Raw genomic sequence first — 18,852 nt, 5'->3', positions numbered from 1 at the left:
TAAACCATGCAGGGCAACTGTGTTTTTTTACTCACCAACACAAATGTATTCTCCCACCTACTAACATGTATATCTTGCATACCTGTGAGAATACAATGTAACTCAACATTTAACCCAAATGAGCTCATAATACCATTGTCATGAGTTTATTTATTAGGATTCCCTTTAGCTATTTCTTCATTAGGCCTATATGAGTAATGGCTATTCTTCCTCCAGCACATACAATTGCAAATAGTAAAAACACACTACAATTATCCAGATATTGAAATGAATAGTTAAATAGCTAGATTAAAGATTTGCGGACACAATACTAAAGATTATGAAAAAACAAAGCAAAACGACCAAAAAACAAAACAAACAAAACAAAATAGAGGAAAGAAGAGAAAGAGGATATTAATCTTTGGGATCATACAAAGTTTGCTCACGGTCATAAATATTTGATCCATTTACTCCAAATTGATAAAACTTATTTCTTCCTGTTCAAATTGCTTCTTCGGATTTAAAAAAATGCGATTACGAACAGCACTTGAACGCAGCAGCAGCAGCAGCAGCAGCGACACCTGGCGGCCTGAGGCGGAACAAGCAGCAGCTGCAGGCGGCTTCTCCTCTCCCAGCGTCGGTGGTGCAGCAGCAGCAGCAGCATTAACTCGGTCCCGCTCTGACCGCAGCTGTGTCCGTCCGTCACCGTCAGTCACCGGACACAGCCGCTCAGCCAGCCCGCACACAGCACACGACAGGCGGCCTGAGCCGAGGAGGAGCTCCGTCCACATCCAGAGCGTCCCCGGCTGAATCCGTCCGTCACAGCGGAGGAGGAGAGGAGCGGGGACACCGAGCACTGCAGCAGACATGCCGGGCCTGCTCCACATCACGCTGATCTGTGAGTCTGTTTATTCCAATTTCATTCAATCCAGCGCGAGCGCAGGTGACTGCAGAGAGGCGTTCACGTGAACAGGGAATAAATTTAACATCAAGATCAGGAAAATGAATCGTTCATGAATCTTCAGGGACTTTGGAAACATCACAGACCAGATCAGTTTTTAACTCAGGCTCCAACTCCCCACACGTGTTTATGTGATGTTCGTGGGTCTGCACCAACTCTCATAGTGATGATGATGATTGATTATTGATTATTGACAGTGACGCTGTTTGTTCTGATAAAGCGCTCAGGTTAATTTCTGCAAAGTGGAAGCTCAGGCTGGATGTGTGGGAGGCGCGCAGTGCACTTAAATCAGCAGACACACACACTGCAGTGTCTGACACACACACACACACACACACACACCACTACAGGCAGCAGACATGGCACCTAGAATAATAATTTTCATCATCGCTAAAACATGAGTTTGATTTTTTTTTTTCTGCATCGTCACGGATATGGAATATCCAGTGATTGATTATTGATTATGTGGCAGCCTGCCCGAGTCTGCCCTAGTGTTTTGGCACAAACAATATCTACAATATTGAAGGTTCCAGCTGATGTTTACCTTCATTATTGGTTGATTTATTGCTTAGTCGTGTGATTAAATGATGAATTATTTAGACTGGAAAATGAAACTCCTTATTTTTCTATTTCAAAATTATAATTCAGATTTCAAAAAAGGGAGGAGCACTGAATCCTCACACCAGAGAAGCAGGACATATTTACTTAAGGAATTAGTTAATATTCAAAACATGTGCAGACGATATTGATGATTTTGATGTGCTGATTTAAGGATTGTTTTCTCAAGTAATGGATCAATCATTTTGTCCTTACAATGTCAGAAAATTAGCAAGGAAATCCTTCTACTGTTACATTTCGAGATGCTTTGATCAGTTATTGAAACAGTTATCTGTTGATTGATTGGCTTATAGATAGAATTCAGCCTTATTAATGACAACTGTGATCAATTGTCACTCTCACTGTATAATCATAGTTTTCATTTTTTTTATGACGTTAATGTTATGTGATTTGACAGTTTCTGTGCGATTTGTGTTGAGTTTGGTTGTTGTTGTTGTTGTGAGTCTGGGCTGATGTGTCTGTGTGTCGGTGCTGATGAGAGTCAAAAGAATTTTTTTTTATTTTTCATTCCGATGATAAAACATGGAGGAGGAATCTTCAGTTTCTGATTAGAGAAGAGGAGACATGAGGGTGAGGATGAGTCGTGGTGAGGGGGATTTGAGGGAGGGCCCCGGACTGTAAGCTCATCTGAAGGGGGCTTTAGGGTGACAACCTTGCCTCCCCTCCCCCATAACATATTGTATCCAAAATGAAAGCTCGAGACCAGGGAGGGAGAGACGCATCTGCAGCATCAGAAATGAAGGCCCATGTGAACTGAAACTGAAGATGTTTACTACGGTGGCCCCGAGGGCTCAACACACTGCAAAGACACACAGAGATGCTCGAGATTCAGAAAACAGCTCTGTCACTATGACAACACATGCACTGCAAAAACTCACAACACAACGTTTCTGGGGACACAAAAAAGTGACGGACCCAGCTAAGAACTAATGCTAAGCTAACAGTACACATCAGTAATAACATCTGAAACTTGTGATATTGACACGATAATGAACGTAACTCACCTTATCAACAAACAAAACAACAACAAAAGCTGCACCAGCCCAGTCCCGTAAACTAAAATGACATTTGACATTTTTATTTTTGAGCTCAGCCAGACATTGAAATGAGAATCAATCTTTCTAAATGAAAATAGCTCATTTTCAGTATGAAGTGAGCATTACAATTACTGTATCACATTCTACAAAAGAAAGTTGAGAGCACATTAAGTTCCTATTTGTTAAACATGAAAGCAGGATTGCGTAAATCTTACTCCAGTTGGGTGTCTCAAACCAATTTTCGAATTTAGCAACTGCAGCAGTGATGCTCATATTGTTTTTGGTTTAGTTTTAGTAGGAAAACCGAGGGCTGACGATGAGACAGCATCTGGTTTGTTATCATTGCTGCTGCTAGCATGATGAGGGTCCATGCTGTGTTTTCTTCAGGCTCCTGTGGTGTCTCCTCAGTATTTAATCCTGAAGAGGCATTGCTTACACACAACATGTGATTGATCAGTTGACCTGCATTTTCTCAAAAATCCAAAATGTTTCCAGGCCATAGTAGACAATACCTGGTTGACTTTTTTTCCAGCTGCTACAATTTTAAAATAAGCATGTCCTACAATATCAATGTCTGATCAATGTTTTGATTTTTGATTAATGCATTCACCATCGATCGAGGTCGATGTTTCAGAGTGGGTGGGGTTATTGTTTCACCCCCTATTCTTACACACTTTTTCCTCCACGTTTACTCCACACCTCGGATTCACAGCCGCACTCGTTCTGTTTGTGCAGGCAGGATTTTTCTCTCTGCATCTGTGATCTCAGGTTCAGTGTGGTTTGATGAACTCTGTGGGGGGTGGTCTCCTCTCCAGCACCTGCTCAGCTCAGGCTCCCCGAGGCTCCGGCTGCCTGGTGGAGCTCAGCATGGAGCTTATCTGAGTTAAGCTGATAAGGCGAACTCAGCTCTTCGGTCCCTGCGGCCGGACGGACGTTGGAAGATGTTCTGAAGTAATTACGCTGCAAAACTGCCTTTGTAGACAAAAATACGAAGGTCACACAGTGCAGAGCAGAGAATTCAGTTTGTAGGCTAGTACGAGACATGTGCTCTAATATTGTGATAACAGTTTGGTGCAACATCACAGTGTAAAGACTGTATCTGTCTCTGCTGGACAAGCTCGTCAATAAACAGAAACACCTCAATTTCTTGACATATAGGCCTATAATCGATCACAGGTGTAGTTGAGGTCTACCTGAGAGACCATTTTGAAAGACAAAACTAGTCTCCTTCTCCTGGTCGTATCCCTCCACCACGCAGATTAGTTCCAGGTTTGTTCTCTGAACATTTGTAATTTGTCATTAATGCTGTGTGAAGTCTTGAGTTATGCTTGAGTAAGGGTGTTTTATTTGGTCACACTAACCCTTGACCTTTGACCATCAGAATCTAATTCAATTGTTTTTTTTAAAGAAAATTATATTAAAGTGTCATTCATGCTTCCCCTCCTCAAGAATGAAAATCAATTTGCACGTTTTAAACATTATCACTGACCTCATCCTCCTACGTCTGCTTCATGTTAGTTTGGACGTCAAACAGTGTGTCTCCGCTACTCTTACTCTTACCGTTACTCTGAACTGGCATTTCACAAACTGTCACCTTCAGTTCCCATCTTTCCTCAGAAGAGTTTTTGCCTTTGTTGTGTTTTCCTTCTCTGGTTCTAACTGTGGGAGACATACCTCCACACTTCCCCCCACAGGTTTCCAGTGGTGCTGCTACTACATTTGGTCCGTATTCGTAAGCTTAAGACTAAAAGAGCATTTTGAAAGGTCACCACAAGCTTCACCTTTAACCGTTGTTCATCAAAATCGAGTCACTTTAACATCAAGTCCAAGACTTTCATGAGAACAGACTAATGGACGATTGGAAAACAAAATGGCTACTGCCATCACTGTCGTTGTGGATCCATCTCTTGTTGATTCGACTGTGTGAGGGAATCATCACGACACGACACTGAAGTTGAAGCTTAGAGTTTTTCCTCTACCGGACCAGCTGATCTCATCCTGTCTGGAGGCTGCGCACGTCAACGTCCACCAAGCTCATGTCCACCTTCTTTATTTATTCCCAACACGTCACTGTCGGTGTAGAGGAGACGTCAGTGACAACGATCACTGCCTGGTTCCTGACTTCAGTCGCTGTTTATTCTCCATCACCACTCAGATGTCACCAAAATATTGCTGCAGGTAAAGGACATGAACATCACTGCACCACCAAACAACCTGAGGTTAGACGTCAGAGCTCACAGAGCGTTTCCTCGCCGGGCTTTCAGCCAAATCAAAGATCAATGGGTAAATGTTTATAGCTGATTGATCATTGGTGATAAACACATGATCAGGTTCTGGCTCTGAACTCTCCACTCTCCAAAACTGTTTCTCTTCATCTTATTTCTCACATTTCTCATAAGTCAGAGCTTTGTCTCCTGAGAGGACATCACTCAGACAGTCCATCTTAATAAGGTGGACTTTTATCAGCACAGAGCTGAGTGGAGGGTTTAGGAGGCGACCTGAATTTAACCAACCACAGCACTTTATCTGTTTCTCCTCTGTCCTGCTGTTCGTCCTCCGTCCTTCCCGTCCGTCTCCCGTCTCCTCCCTGAAACACTCGTCCAGAGAGCGGGACATTTTACAGGCCACTGGTTTTTCAGCTCAGCATTTTTTAAAGGTGAAGTGTCTGCAGAAATGCATGATGGGAGTTAATTAACATAGCTGGTTTTATAAGTGTTTAATGAGGCTGATCATATTTTGAATTTTTCTTCTTGTCAACAAATCACATGAAATGAAATTGAATTGATGCAGTAGAAGACTCATTGCATGTTGCAGCTGTGAGTCTTTATCCAATAGGCTTTGAGCTAAGTGCCAATGCCAGCATACTTGCTTTGATGTTTATCAATCACATGTACTGGAACAAACCATTAGTGTTTTGTTCAGTAAAGTCCTCTATAAAAAATAGTTAATGTCACTTGTCTGAGCATCAGAAAAATACAAAAAATTTTCGGTTATTTATGACAAATCCTCACATTTGAACCATTGAAAACTGTGAGATTGAACCAATGGAGAAGATGCAGCTCATAGTCACTCACTGAGAGCTGAGTTCATCAAATGACTTCAGTTTAAATCAGTCAAGATGGCAGAAGTCGAGAGTGAAGCAGCTCAACAACTGTCCTACTGTCAACAGTGGGACAGGAAATAATGCTGACTCATCACTATGGCATGTTGACATGACGTGTGACTGTGAAATGTGTTCTCTGTGGCTCTGAAGCTACTTTCAGACATTTTTAGCAGAGTCTAATGAGTCTAATTGTCTCCACTTTTCATCTCTGTCGTTTTATTTTCTGGCGTGTAATGAAGACACTGGCCTTGTGGGGCCACTGGGCTCGTTATGGACCTTTATCCAGTAATTAGTCTGTGTCCTCTGAGTCCTTAGCTGCTGAAACTTTATAAACTGTAATAACAGAGCTGATGAAAAGTCTGTTTAAAGTCTGCGGCCTCAGTGAAGACTTCACATACCAGTGCCCTCAGGAGAAATATGAAGCGGGCAGCACCATTGTTATGGCCCTGGATCAAATAATAACATAATAATATTTTTCTGTTGTTTTATTTTCCCTTATCAACAATGAGTGGACACAGATGTAATTTTGTTGTGCATACACAGTGACAATAAAGATCTATCAGCCCATCTATAGAGACTTTTAAGCAGCGATGCCTGTGGACCGGCCAATATGGCTGCTTTATTCGTGGAGACTGCTAATTACAGAGAGAACGAGACAATCTAACATCAGATGCAGCGTTTCTGTTGAGATGGAAGCACAATTTTGTATTTTAGAGAAGTTGTTAATTCGTTCCATCTCACTCTGTTGGTGTGAATTGTCTCCAATGTGCAGTCAAAGCTCAGGATTTGTGTCTCACACTGTTTGGTCTGATTGTCAGCCACAATCTGAGTGCTACTGTGCGTGTGAAAACAGCTGCTGATCCCGTCCTTAATGTTGTCAGTTGTCATTAGATTAAACTGGAAGCTGAAGCTTGAAGCAGTTTTTTTTAAAATCTAAAATGTCAACAAGGCAGAAGAAGCTGCTGGTGTGGTGAAAACTGCCCATAGTGTGTGTCCAGATTAAATCTTTGACTTCAGCACCACGGACAACGTTATGGTGACCAGTACGGCGCCAGAGGAAACATTGGACGGGTTAGTGGTTGTTACAGTTCAGTTCATCCTATGGGGGAACATGAACCAGTGTTGTTTAAATGTGTCACCTAAAGTTGTGACATGAGCTGGAGACAGTCAAGAGTTTTACAACCATTGAGTCCACGCAGATTACCTCATCTGACACCAGACGATGGAAATGTTGCCTTCAGGGACGTTTTTTTTTTAACATAAAAACTTTAACTTTAAAACATTTCCTTTTTCATGTGTTTAGATTCAAACTCCTGGACTGAAAACAGCTGGAGCAGCTGATGTGACAGTGCAGATGCTGGAATCTCTTCACTGGCTAGACTTTACAGAAGTTTCTAGAGTTTGAATTGAAGAAAGACACTTTTCTTTCTAGTGGAAATCCTGCAGTCAGCAGGAGGAAGCTGAAGGATCTATGTCATTATGTCAGACTTGGGGGGGGGGGGGGGGGGGGGGGGGTGGCTTAACATGGCACAGACGTGTTGGACACATGTTGGCTATGATATGATAATCAGCTCAGTCAGGCCTGTGGTCAGACGACCATCTGTGGTCCAGACAGAGGGCGCCATGTTCAATCGCCTCGGTCCTGCTGTTGCTCCCCTGACCACGCCCCCTTCACATGGACAGACATCCTGTGCTGACACATGACACACAGCCATGTGCCAGTTTGTTGAGCTTATGGGAGATGGTGTTTGCTAAAGCCCAGAAAAAAACTTGTATTTGATATATTCAAAAAATATAATAGTGTACACTGCATTAGCACTCTGCTAAATATCCTTCCATCTCCTGGTAGTAAGTGAAACATAAATCTGGGAAGTAAGTCCTCACCAAGAAATTTCCTCACCATTGTGTTTAGAAAGGTGTGTAATATCACGTAATAAAATGTTGAAATTCAACTCCCGTGCGAAACCCCCTAAAAAACTGCTCAAAGTTGGGGTACCCCAACCAAATTTTTGAAAATTCCAAAATGTGAGGGGTCAAACAAGGTGTTTTCATGATTCTGAGTTGATTGCAAATATTTCACCCAAAACACTCCTTGGTGAAAAAATAACAGCCACACCCAGATTTCCTGTTAATTCGGAACATCCCCCACCAATAGAACGTATTACAGAGAAGCTATTCCTTAGCATGGCAGAGGTGGCTGGCTGACCCTACATTTTTAGTAAGGATTTACTTCCCAGATTGGTCATCTGGTAAAAATGCCCTTGCTATGGAGGCTTTAAGAGACCATGTTTTTTCTAAAACTTGAGAAAATTAACCTTTATTTCTTCTTTCAGAAACTTAGAGGTGCTGCCCAACTGAATGTGTGCCTTAGTTGTACCATATAATGCATAACCCAGCCAGTATGTGGGGTCCATATGGGAAGTAACCAGTAGCATGCATTGGTAATGATGAGCAGGGTTCATTAATTTTATTTCATTTCAGAGAGTGCTCTTTTATTTGTTGTTTTCATATGTACATGTATGTATGCGTATATTCTTAACAAAAAAGGTAAAAATGTATTTGGGGAAAAAAACATAATAATTGCAGTTCTTGCATTTATGTCATGTTCACAACATTGTACCATTATGTTACCAAAATATTTGAATTCACTGATGCAAGAGAGCCTTTACCAGCAGAATCAGAGCTTGTTGATGTAACATGATACCATAATGTTTAATAAATAGATAAACTATGTGGTTGTAAATGTTAATAATTAATAGCTGGACTCAGGGATGTCTCACTAGCAAATTGAAACTACTTTGAACACGTCAGATTGAGAAAAATCCTCCTGCAGCTCAACTCTGAGAAAGTAAATTATTTATTAAACTTCAAAAACAGCATCAACCAGTAAATGGATAAAGAAATGAACAAATTTAAGAGGATGAATAATAAGTCGACTAGAACAATAGAACTTTAACTAAATGGAGGACGAGAGGTTTGTAGTGACTTTCCAAAAGCAGCTGAGGATGTAAGTGGATGTTGGTTTTAACGGTAAATGAAATCACTTTAATGCAGACAACTCACAGCTGTTATCACTGTTCTCTGTCCACAAAGCAACAACAACAAGATCAACATTAAAGCAGAAGTAAGCGATCCGGTCGTTTTGGCTAATGCTGCGTTCCAGGCAGGCTTTTGAAACCGTAAATTACAGCTTCAAGTCACAACTTACGACTTTGTAGCGTTCCAGGCAACCCACTCGTGTTTTTCCGACCTGTTTTACCAGTGAAAGTCACTATAACGGCCACTCGTAACTTCCGACCCGTGAACTCGTACCAGATCGAACTGGTACGACTTCACAGGTCGGAAAAACACCAGTTACGGGCTGCCTTGAACGCACCATAACAGTCCTCGTCCCTACGTCACCACATTCACGGCGTCCCTCGGCTGCACACACAGCCCTGCATGCCGTTCTCTCTCCTCATTGGATAAAAACTGTAGGATACGAGAAATGTTTTCTCCTCGGCTCAGAGCAGAGCAGAGTGACTGACAGACGGTGTTTCGGTCCAAACACTCTATGTAAGTGATTTCTGTCGGAAGATATAACTATTTAAGACTTATATTAACACAAATATATCACTTACTTCTGCTTTAAATCAGGACAGAGAATTAGCTCGACTGACGATTTGATCTGTCGATTCACTCTGGTCTATTTGACCTCTCGCTCTCTTTTGCTTTTCATTTGTTTAATGAGCCATTATAGAGTTAGATTACGACACTGATGCTGTTCAGAGAGTGTATAATAAGTGTATAATTAAAAGATCAATAAGATGTCACCTCCTGTCATTTATTACTATAACACCTCTACACTTACTTTGTAATTCATTTTAATTAAGGACATTTCAAATGTTAATTACATTATTTATCAATAATTATAGTTTCTCCTATAATGACATTTATATTATCGAATCCGTCATACTATGTTATAATGTATTGGCTTTTTGAAGCTGTCTCTATTTTTTATTGAGTCATAGTAACAAACTGTATTACAGGTCATTATATACCATTTATTAAAGGTCCTTATTTTCTTCTCTGTGGAGCTCTACGAATGGACAGTGTCAGCCAATCAGAAGAGAGGAAGATCTGGGCCTCTCCACTGATTGGCTGACTGTTTTCTTCGTGATCCAATAAAAACAGAGCAGATTTAAGGCAAAAACACTCAAAGAAACCAAATCCTGCTGGTGTTGGGTATAGGTGGGAGGGGCTTGGGTCTGTGACATCACAAAGTCACAGAAGTCTTGACTTTGGTTTTAAGGCTCAGTTTTTGAATACAGGCTGTGAGCATTTCCATGTGGACTGAGGCTTTGATACTTTCATAGTATTAATATAGAAACTAGACCTGCTTTATCAACACACAAACTACATAAATGCACCAATATCACAGATGTTTGTACTGCATTATTTAGGACAGTACCTTTAAAGTGTTTCTCCTCTCTGTGCTGCAGCTCTTCTGTCCAGCTGTGATGCTTTCAGACTGGGCTCATCTCAGCGTGTCATACCTCTTGGTCCTCCTGTGGCCCGACTGTTCCACGATGAAGGCCCAGCCTTGCCTCAGTTCATCCAGGAATTAATCAGAACGAAACGCCACTCAGTCCATGAGTTAGTGCGAGCCCAGCCTCACTTAGTCCATGACATGGGCTGGCCTGAGATCCACGAAATATCCCGGTCCCAGGCCCAGACGGACTCGGCGAACGTCTCCCAGTTGAACCCATCATCCTCTGCTCGTCAGGACGGAGCCAGGACGGCTCCTGCCATGGAGGAAAACCTGGGCGTGGAGGACGAGATGGAGGTGCGGGTTAATTTAAATATGTACGTAGATTAAGCCATCTATGTATGGTGTTGTAGAAGTTAGCATGCTAACCATCCTAGCCCTTACTTGGACTATCCTGTAATACCACTCGGTGCCTCAGGAAGTCATGCTGACTCACTGTAGCTTTAATTCTGTAAAGCACTTTGTGTTGCATTGTTTGTATGAAAAGTTTTTTTAGAAATAAAACCTGTTTGGTTGATTAATTGATATATCGATTGATGGATAATTAGGTAACTAAATGTAAAATTAATTCCAAGAGGAAACAGAAACAGACTCAACAGTTACAGTCAGTGAATGAGCCCACTGGAGATCACATAAAACAATATGAAATAATGATGAGTCGTTTGTTTGATCTGCTGTTAATTAGAGAAGCTACAAACACCACGAGCATCAAGAGAGTCATTTAGCTCTGGAGCTTCACTTTGTCTCAGTCTCAGTGTCTCTGCTTCCAGAGGATGGTTCATCTCGTGGCTCCACAGGAGGCAGTGAGATACGAGGGGCAACCAGACGCCGCTGACCCAGAGACAGAGCTTCTAAATGGGCCGGGAGCTGGCGACACCTCCCAGGAGGCCTCGGGTTTCTATGGAACGGACATGGAGGACAGAGACAGAGGAGAGGAGGGAGGGGAGGACCGAGAGAGGAGAGGAGGAGAGGAGGAGTGGGAGAGAGAGGAGGACAGAGAGAGGAGGGGGGGAGACATCAGAGGGGAGGAGGAAGAGGAGGAGGAGGAGGAGGAGGAGGAGGAGGAGGAGGAGGAGGAGGAGGAGGAGGAGAGGAAAGCAGGGATGGGCGATCAAGACGCTTTAGATGCCAACCACACAACGCCGGATCTGGATGCTCTGATTGGTCAGTATCAGTTGTCTCCTCACAGAACTAAACCAATACCTCGGGGTCCGTCCTGCAGGAGGAGGCTGCATCTTCAGAGGCATCGCAGACCCTGCAGATGTGAAAGCTGTGGCTGCAGCAGTCAGCAGATGTTGGCAGTAAACATTGAGGGTTATAATTGACATTCATTCCTTGATTCGGGGCAGACGGACTAATCTGATTTGATCTGCAAGATCATTTGAATGGCTTTTTGAGGATGCAGCCTGCAGTCAACAAGTCAAAACAAAACAAACAAAATGTACATGTAATAATGTTCCTGCATGGATCTGTAGCAAAGACAGTTGTGGTCCTAACTGTTTACCCTCTGACTTTTCCTCTGGCACCACTGCACACATTTTTCACATTTTGAATGGTTTCATATGAAACACCCCGACATCTATTGGATGGATTATGGTGAATGAGTGAAAGCTAGTTGTTGTGCTAAATGTGACGAAGCTATAACTCAAACTTCATTTTGTTGCTGCAGACACACACATACACACACACACATAAACTCAAAACCACATGTCAACTATGGAAAAAAAGAATGACGTAAGAGTTTTGTGGATGAGAAGTGTAAACAAATACACACGCACACACACGCGCACATAATCTAACATGTGTTTCTGACATGTTCCTTTGTGTCGTGCAGGCTACAGTTCATCCTTCCACGCCTCCAGCTCCAGGCAGCCCAGCAGCCTTTCCTCCCCAGCTGAGGTGCATGATTCTGGACTACAGGAGCACCGTGCGTCCCCGGTCCTGGAGGTGACGACAAAGGAACTAGTTGTGTAGTTAAACGGTGTCATCATAAAAACTTTGATAAAAAAAACAGCAAAAATAGAGGAACTTAAACTTCACATATTATTAGCAAAATTTTTAATAGGCATCATTTTAATTTAATTGTTCTCTGATTTTCCCATGGGCACCCATGGATCTGCACTGATCATTAAAAGCTCTAAGTGTGATCATTTAACAAAATGGAGGCATAATCATGGGAAAATGTTCCTTTTTATTTCTGCTAAGTAGATTTTTATGAGTAGGTTTCTATGAATATTAATAACATACAGACGTGAAGCGCAGGGGTCGAGGAAAATCAGCAAGGACAGAATAAAACCTAGAAGTCTTCAGCTGCAGTTTGACTTTAATTGGATGGTAGAGAATCAGATGTAATCCAGGGCTCACCCACTCACCTTGTGCTGGATAATTTAATTAGTCCTTAACTGTTTTATGAGATTAGTGCTTTTTCTTTGGCCCCTGTCGACTGAGTGAATGGAGATAATGGATCTTCTCCCACTTAATTTCTATTTAACCTGCGATTTACAAAGGAGCAGAAACTCACAGATGAGTGTTTGCATGTCAATATGAATAAATCATATTATAAATACAGTGATGATTGCAATCACTTATACCACCCATTTTGAATTATGCAAAGTCATCTGTGCCTGTGAGAAACCACACTGAGGATTGGTGTCGGGTTGGGCATTTAAATGTAAAACCAGCTGCAGGTTTTGTCCTCACTGAGTCTCCACAGACAAATAATTTATCTTCTGATGATGCTAATCAGTGTGTACATTTGTTTTATGGCGATTATTAATATTGTGATATCACTCTGCCCTAATGCATGTTATCGATATTTTAAAAAGTTTGTGACATTGTGTAACATGGTGTTACCTACTTCACAGGTGGGTCCTATAGAGAGGGAGCTGTGGGAGGCAGAGGGGGAGGAGGATGTTCAGTCCAGTGGTTACGGGGTCCTTCACCCCTCCATCACGACAACCAGTACGGCATCTACTACAGCTGCTGCATCTTCTTCTACTGCTGCCGACACTGTAGGAACCACCATACCTGAGACTGACACCGGCACAGACTTTGGGCTCTTGGGAACTTACACAAAAGGTCCTACATGAAGTGAAAACTGTTTATGCTGAGTTTTAGGTTTTAGGGAGGGGCAGTTAAATTATAACTGTTATGTTTCACCGCCGGTTTCTTGCTACAGGTGACACAGAGGATGAAGATCGAAGGAGGGAGGAGGAAGAGGAAGAAACAGGTCTGACTAACGCAGGTGCTTTTGGCCAGAACCCCACTGTGCCTGAGGTTGGCATGGCTCCCAGCAGAGAGCCTCTGCAGCCCAGCGTGGAGGAGGACGAGGAGCTGGAGCAGCGACAACATGGATTCAAAGGTGAGAAGGCTCACAACCAAAATTATTGCAATACAGAATAAAACTGAATCTGCAATACTAAAAGTCAGAGTAGCTGTCGGATCAGTTAAAACCAACTCAACTGGTTAAACAGGAGACGGAGGTGCAGAGGTGGAGGAGGAGACGTGGAAGAAGACAGAGGGAACGGGAACAAGGATCAGACACATCTTCCGGTACATCACAGACCCCTCCCCCACCATCAGCTTCACCGACCCGTCCTGGGATTGGCTGGAAAGAACCACACCCCTGCAGGCCCGGAGGTCAGAGGTCAGCGGCGGTGGGGTCACAGAGGTCCACATGCCGGTCAGTCGTGTTAACGTGCTGGAGAAAGTTCAGCAGGTACAGTCACACCTCAGTATGATGATGTCACAGCAGGCGACAGGAAATGAGAAATAAACAGTCGCACGTTTACGACAGTTGATGTTGCTGCTGTTGTGGTTTTGGGGCTCAGGTGGTGTGTGTGGACTGGAGTGAGCTGACCGGACGAGGGTATGTCATCCTCAACATGGCCCAGAACCTCAACTGTGTAAGTACAAGGAAGTTAAATTCAGATTAAAAGAGCTGCACTTAGTTATTTGTAGGTTCTGCTATTGCTACATAGATAATGTTGGCATTTTTGTTTCCTCATCACAACTCTCCTGAGGTTTGCAAAGGTCTGGTCCAGGTGGACGCTCTCATTAATTTCTTGATACCAAGTCACTGTAGTTTATAACGTTTTGACTTGTAAAGACAAGAATGGCTGAAGAACTTTTGTCAAGACTGATAAGAAAACACCCGTCAACGCTAATCTTATGTAGGCTAAGTTTGTTTTGTTAATTTTTTTATAATCTAGTTAAGAACACAGTGACCATGTGGTTACCTCCAGTATATGTGTGCACTCTACCTTAAAAGAAAGTGCTTTTTAATTCATATTCAAGGAGCTTTATTGCTACATAGCCAACATTAGCATTAGCAGCTGTTTATTATTCACCAGTTTAGAAAATTCTGCATCAAACTTCATTTCCTTAAGTCTCTAAATCAGTGCCAAGGTTAACTTCTGTTTCTGTCTTTCTTGCCTTCTGCTGAAGTTAGCATGCTAAACAGCTAGCCGCCCTCAGCCCATCTCCTGAGTCCGTCCAGCCTCCACTCTGGAGACAAAGCTGCTCAGTCGACACCAGAGTTTCTGTCACAGCCCAAACAAACCTCATGAAACAAGCAAAAGTGTTAGTGTGACTTTGTGTGACCCAAACAGGTTCTGTACAAAACTCTCTGTGGCTCTGATTTTTTTTTCAACTCTGCGTTGTCCTGGTTTTGAACGAGGACGAGGAAGTAAAGGACTTCAGATGAGTTACAGACAGAGATGCACTGTGGCTTTATGTGTGTGGTACTGATGGAGGAGATCTGTTGCCATGGCAGCAACACAAACCCTCAACGACACTGCAGTGACCTCACGTTTGTCATGGCAACATGGAGTCTGAGCATCTCCTCCTCAGCAGAAGAGAAGATCCTTTGTATCTGATAATGCGTGTGTGTTTGTGTGTGTGCAACAGGAGGAGTTTCGTGTAGACCAGGGCGTGCGGTTGTTGAAGATCATGGAGCACGAGTTTGCTCGGAGGATGAACAGCCCTGAGGGATCTTGGGTACTCTACCTGAGTAAACCCACACACCAGCAACACCAGCTGCTGATGAACGTGGCCTCTGAACAGGGTGAACACACACACACACTAATGATTTACACTCACGCACGATTAACATAGAAATAATTTCATCCAGTTTGAATTTTAACATACAAAGAACAACACTATAAATATAAATGATTACTGCATTATTTTTTAAATTTTGAAATGTATCAAATGTATGTATTTTCCTCTGTGTAGAGTTTGCAGGTAGCTCTTCATCAATGCACTAGAAAACACCAACCTATCTGGACAGTAATAGAACATCATTCATAGACTTCATACACAAATCAGCCTGAAACAATAAAAGTAAAGAAGTAAAAGCAGGCTTTTAAAAAAGGTTACTCTTGAGTCCCCTCATCTCTTACACACTTAATTTGATTATAAAACCAGCTCGTGTAGAGCAGTTGCCTTATTCATTTGTATAACTAGACAAAAATAGATGGTGTGACATCACTCAGTTATTTTCAGCAGCAGAAACCTTCAACAGTCTGAGACATCGGCAGCAAACAACAGATAAAAAAACAAACAGTCATCAGGGAGATGTTTCAATAAGAAGTTTGTTACAGTCCGAGCTGCCTGGTGATCAGATAAAAGATGTTCTAATGCTAGATGCTGTTTTAGTGATACGTTAACTCATGCGCTGAGCGTGCTTTCTCATATACTCTCATATATATAATTCTAACATAGGCACATATGTATACTTATATGAGTACAAGAGCTCAGACACACTCACTTGCACAAACAGTGGCACATACGTATCTGCACTCATGTATGTAAACACTGTAACCAACAGTAATTGCATGTGCTTATTTGACAATTTTACATTTAAATTTCTATAATTGAGTATTAACCTGTTATGTTCCCATTTCTCATTTCATGTAGCCTGTATTACTGTAATGCTGTGTTTCAGTAATTTCTCTATAGCAGTGTGAATAAAACTCTGAGTGTGTTTGCAGGCACAGGTGTCAGACTGCGTTAAACTGTGTGTCGTGTCTTCCAGGTGTGATCGAAACCAAGGAAGTGCTGAACATGTTGGGACAGATCAAGATAAGTCTGCTTAAGGTAAAACACACATTAAATGAATGCCACAGCAAATCAAAGTAGTAATACACCATTCTGTGATACCTGCCATGAAGTTTTTCTGGATCTTAAGCTTCGCGCCTGAAGAGAGGACGCAGCTCTGCAGCTTCTCTCCTGAGTATTTTTAGAAACCTGAGCTAAACTTGACACAGTTTGAAAATATTATGGCTTTTAGTAAAAGCTCAGCAGGATCCAAACTGAGACAGCGACAGGAAACAAGAGCAAGCTTCATCAAAGTGCCTCTCCTCAGTGCCCTGGGGCCTTGAACAACCTTTCTTTACATAAGAACATTTACTCATACCATAGTGTTCTCAGGAATCACTTAATGTCCCATTTGAAGCTTCTTTCACTTCCCTCCAATCTTCCCTACAGGTCAGGATGATTTGGTTTCTTATACTCCAACAAGTTTGTCTTAGTAAAATGCTACACGCTTGATTAATGCATCAGTATCAATAACCTAATTTATGTAATTGGCCAAATATTTGAATTATAGGGACATCATTTTTCATAACATCAAAAGTCACAACTGAAACATAAAATATAATTATTTACATTTAAATTTACCAATTTGACAGATGCTTTTAGCTGAAGTGACAAGTGAAGGACATCACATCAGTTAATTTATATATAGGCCTAATGAAACAATATTATTATGTATCAGTACTTTTTCCTCTGCTGCCTCCTGCTTAGTTTAAAATGCTGAGAAAGAGGCAGTACTGTATATTGGTCCAGTCTCAGATTATTGGTTTTTCTCACAAAGGTTTACAAGTGTTTTCAAAACCAACTGATAAATTAAAGATAATGTATACCTTTACATATGTGTGTGTTCAGGTCGGCATTCAGAACTACAGTGCAGCCAGCAGTTGTCCGTCTCGGCCCAGCCAAACACGCAGCGACTACGGCAAGCTGTTTGTGGTTCTGGTGATCATCGGCTCCATCTGCATGGTCATCATCACATCTGGATTTATTTACATCTGTTGGCAGAGACGGCTGCCGGCCACCAAGACTACGGTCAGTAACACAACGCACTGGTGTTTTGTGACTGTAAATGTAACCATGGAACAAAACTACAGAGGGTTAATAAAGGTGGACTCCTAACTGACAGTTAATCCAAAACATTGTGGAGCATTTAACAGCTGCAGAGCCAGATGTTTTTTCCCTGGTGGGGACCAAACACTGAGCTGTAACAGCTGGAAACACTGCACAAACAGCACAACTCATCGTGTTACTCTGCAACTGTGTGTAACTGTTCGATTGCGCTGTGATCTTATCTTGCAGTTTCGTGCCGAGGAACTTCACTTTGTGGAGAACGGTTGCCACGACAACCCCATGTTAGACGTGACCAACGACAGCCAACCGGAGATGCAGGAGAAAAAGCCGAGCACCAATGGGCTTGCAGGCGGAGGGGAGGCGGGCAGGGAGGAGAGCAGCCGCTGGCAGGTGATGCAGCAGTAAATAAAGTTGGAACGGATGTGGTTTGGGCTGGTTGGATCTTGTTTGCTTTGGTTTAAACTGGTTTTGGTTGGGTTGGGTTGAGTTGGTACTGACTTCATTCTGCAGCTACTTGAAGCTTCTCATCTTGTTTTTTTTTTTTCAGGTGTTTGTCAATCAAGCAGCGACTGAGGAGGAGGAAGAGGAGCAGGACACACATCTCTGATGGACAAGGAGGAAGAGGAGACAGGTTATGAAGGATGGGCATCTGTGATAGATGTAGTGAAACCAAGAGGGAAGAGGAAGAAGAAGATGAGGAAGATGGCAGCAGAGAAAACGGGATGTCTTCAATAGAGAGGGGATAACGAAGAAAGGAGGGAGGAGATGTAGTTGATGGGAGGGGGAGTCCAGTCGGACTGGAGTTAGGACTGAGGAGCAGTGGAGTGGGAGTCACTGACATCATTGCAAACGTCATAGACAGACACAGTAAACTCACATCACATGAAGCCCAGTGTTTGTGCCTTATGCTTTCAGCTTTTACCAATGTGGCTGCACGAAACGATTCAAACATGAAACAAGCAACAATCACATCACAAAGCACCTTAATCCACCTTAATACTCAAATGTAAAGTGGTGAAGTTTGGTTGTTATTTTGAGTCACATGAAGCCAAATCCTCTGACAAAGTGGAGCAGGAAACTAAAATAAGTTCACATACTGTATTTTAAGCACAATCACAGCCTCAGAAATGCTCAGTGGGTTTAACCTGATGTCTCATGTCAGCGACTCCTCCCAGCTCCGCCTCCAAGTCACCAAACAGGAAGTATGATGGCCTGTAGCAACTTTGAAAGTAAGGTTCTGGCACTTTATTGATTCCTCTTGGAAATAGTGACTATCATCATTCAAATGCTGCATCATGTTAAATGTATTACATACAGTGATTGAAATTTCTCTATTTTGCTTATAGGAATGGTTGTAACTGCTGAGGATGTTTACGTACACTCTACAACATGTCATGTGATCAATATACTAATGTGCTGTTTAGCCTAATATGCTTTTTTTCCCCAATAGCATTTGAAT

The 18,852-nt window shown here is 42.3% G+C and overlaps 1 protein-coding gene across 1 annotated transcript; it reads left to right on the top strand.

Annotated features, from left to right (window-relative positions):
* Nucleotides 1–827: 827 nt before the first annotated feature.
* On the top strand, nt 828–18,000 carry podxl2 (podocalyxin-like 2; the record flags this gene model as incomplete). Its single annotated transcript, XM_083971296.1, has 14 exons — nt 828–877; nt 10,180–10,523; nt 10,997–11,233; nt 11,321–11,390; nt 12,061–12,173; nt 13,091–13,304; nt 13,405–13,587; nt 13,700–13,944; nt 14,057–14,131; nt 15,135–15,291; nt 16,264–16,325; nt 17,175–17,354; nt 17,622–17,783; nt 17,941–18,000. The coding sequence occupies exons 1-14, from the start codon at nt 847–849 to the stop codon at nt 17,998–18,000; spliced, it is 2,133 nt and encodes a 710-aa protein (XP_083827422.1). The 5' UTR covers nt 828–846.
* Nucleotides 18,001–18,852: the final 852 nt, after the last annotated feature.

Source organism: Trachurus trachurus (assembly GCF_905171665.1).
Source record: "Trachurus trachurus genome assembly, chromosome: 5".
NCBI classification, from domain to species: domain Eukaryota; kingdom Metazoa; phylum Chordata; class Actinopteri; order Carangiformes; family Carangidae; genus Trachurus; species Trachurus trachurus.
Note: the sequence above shows the minus strand (reverse complement) of the source record. Positions and strands in the feature narration are given on the sequence as shown.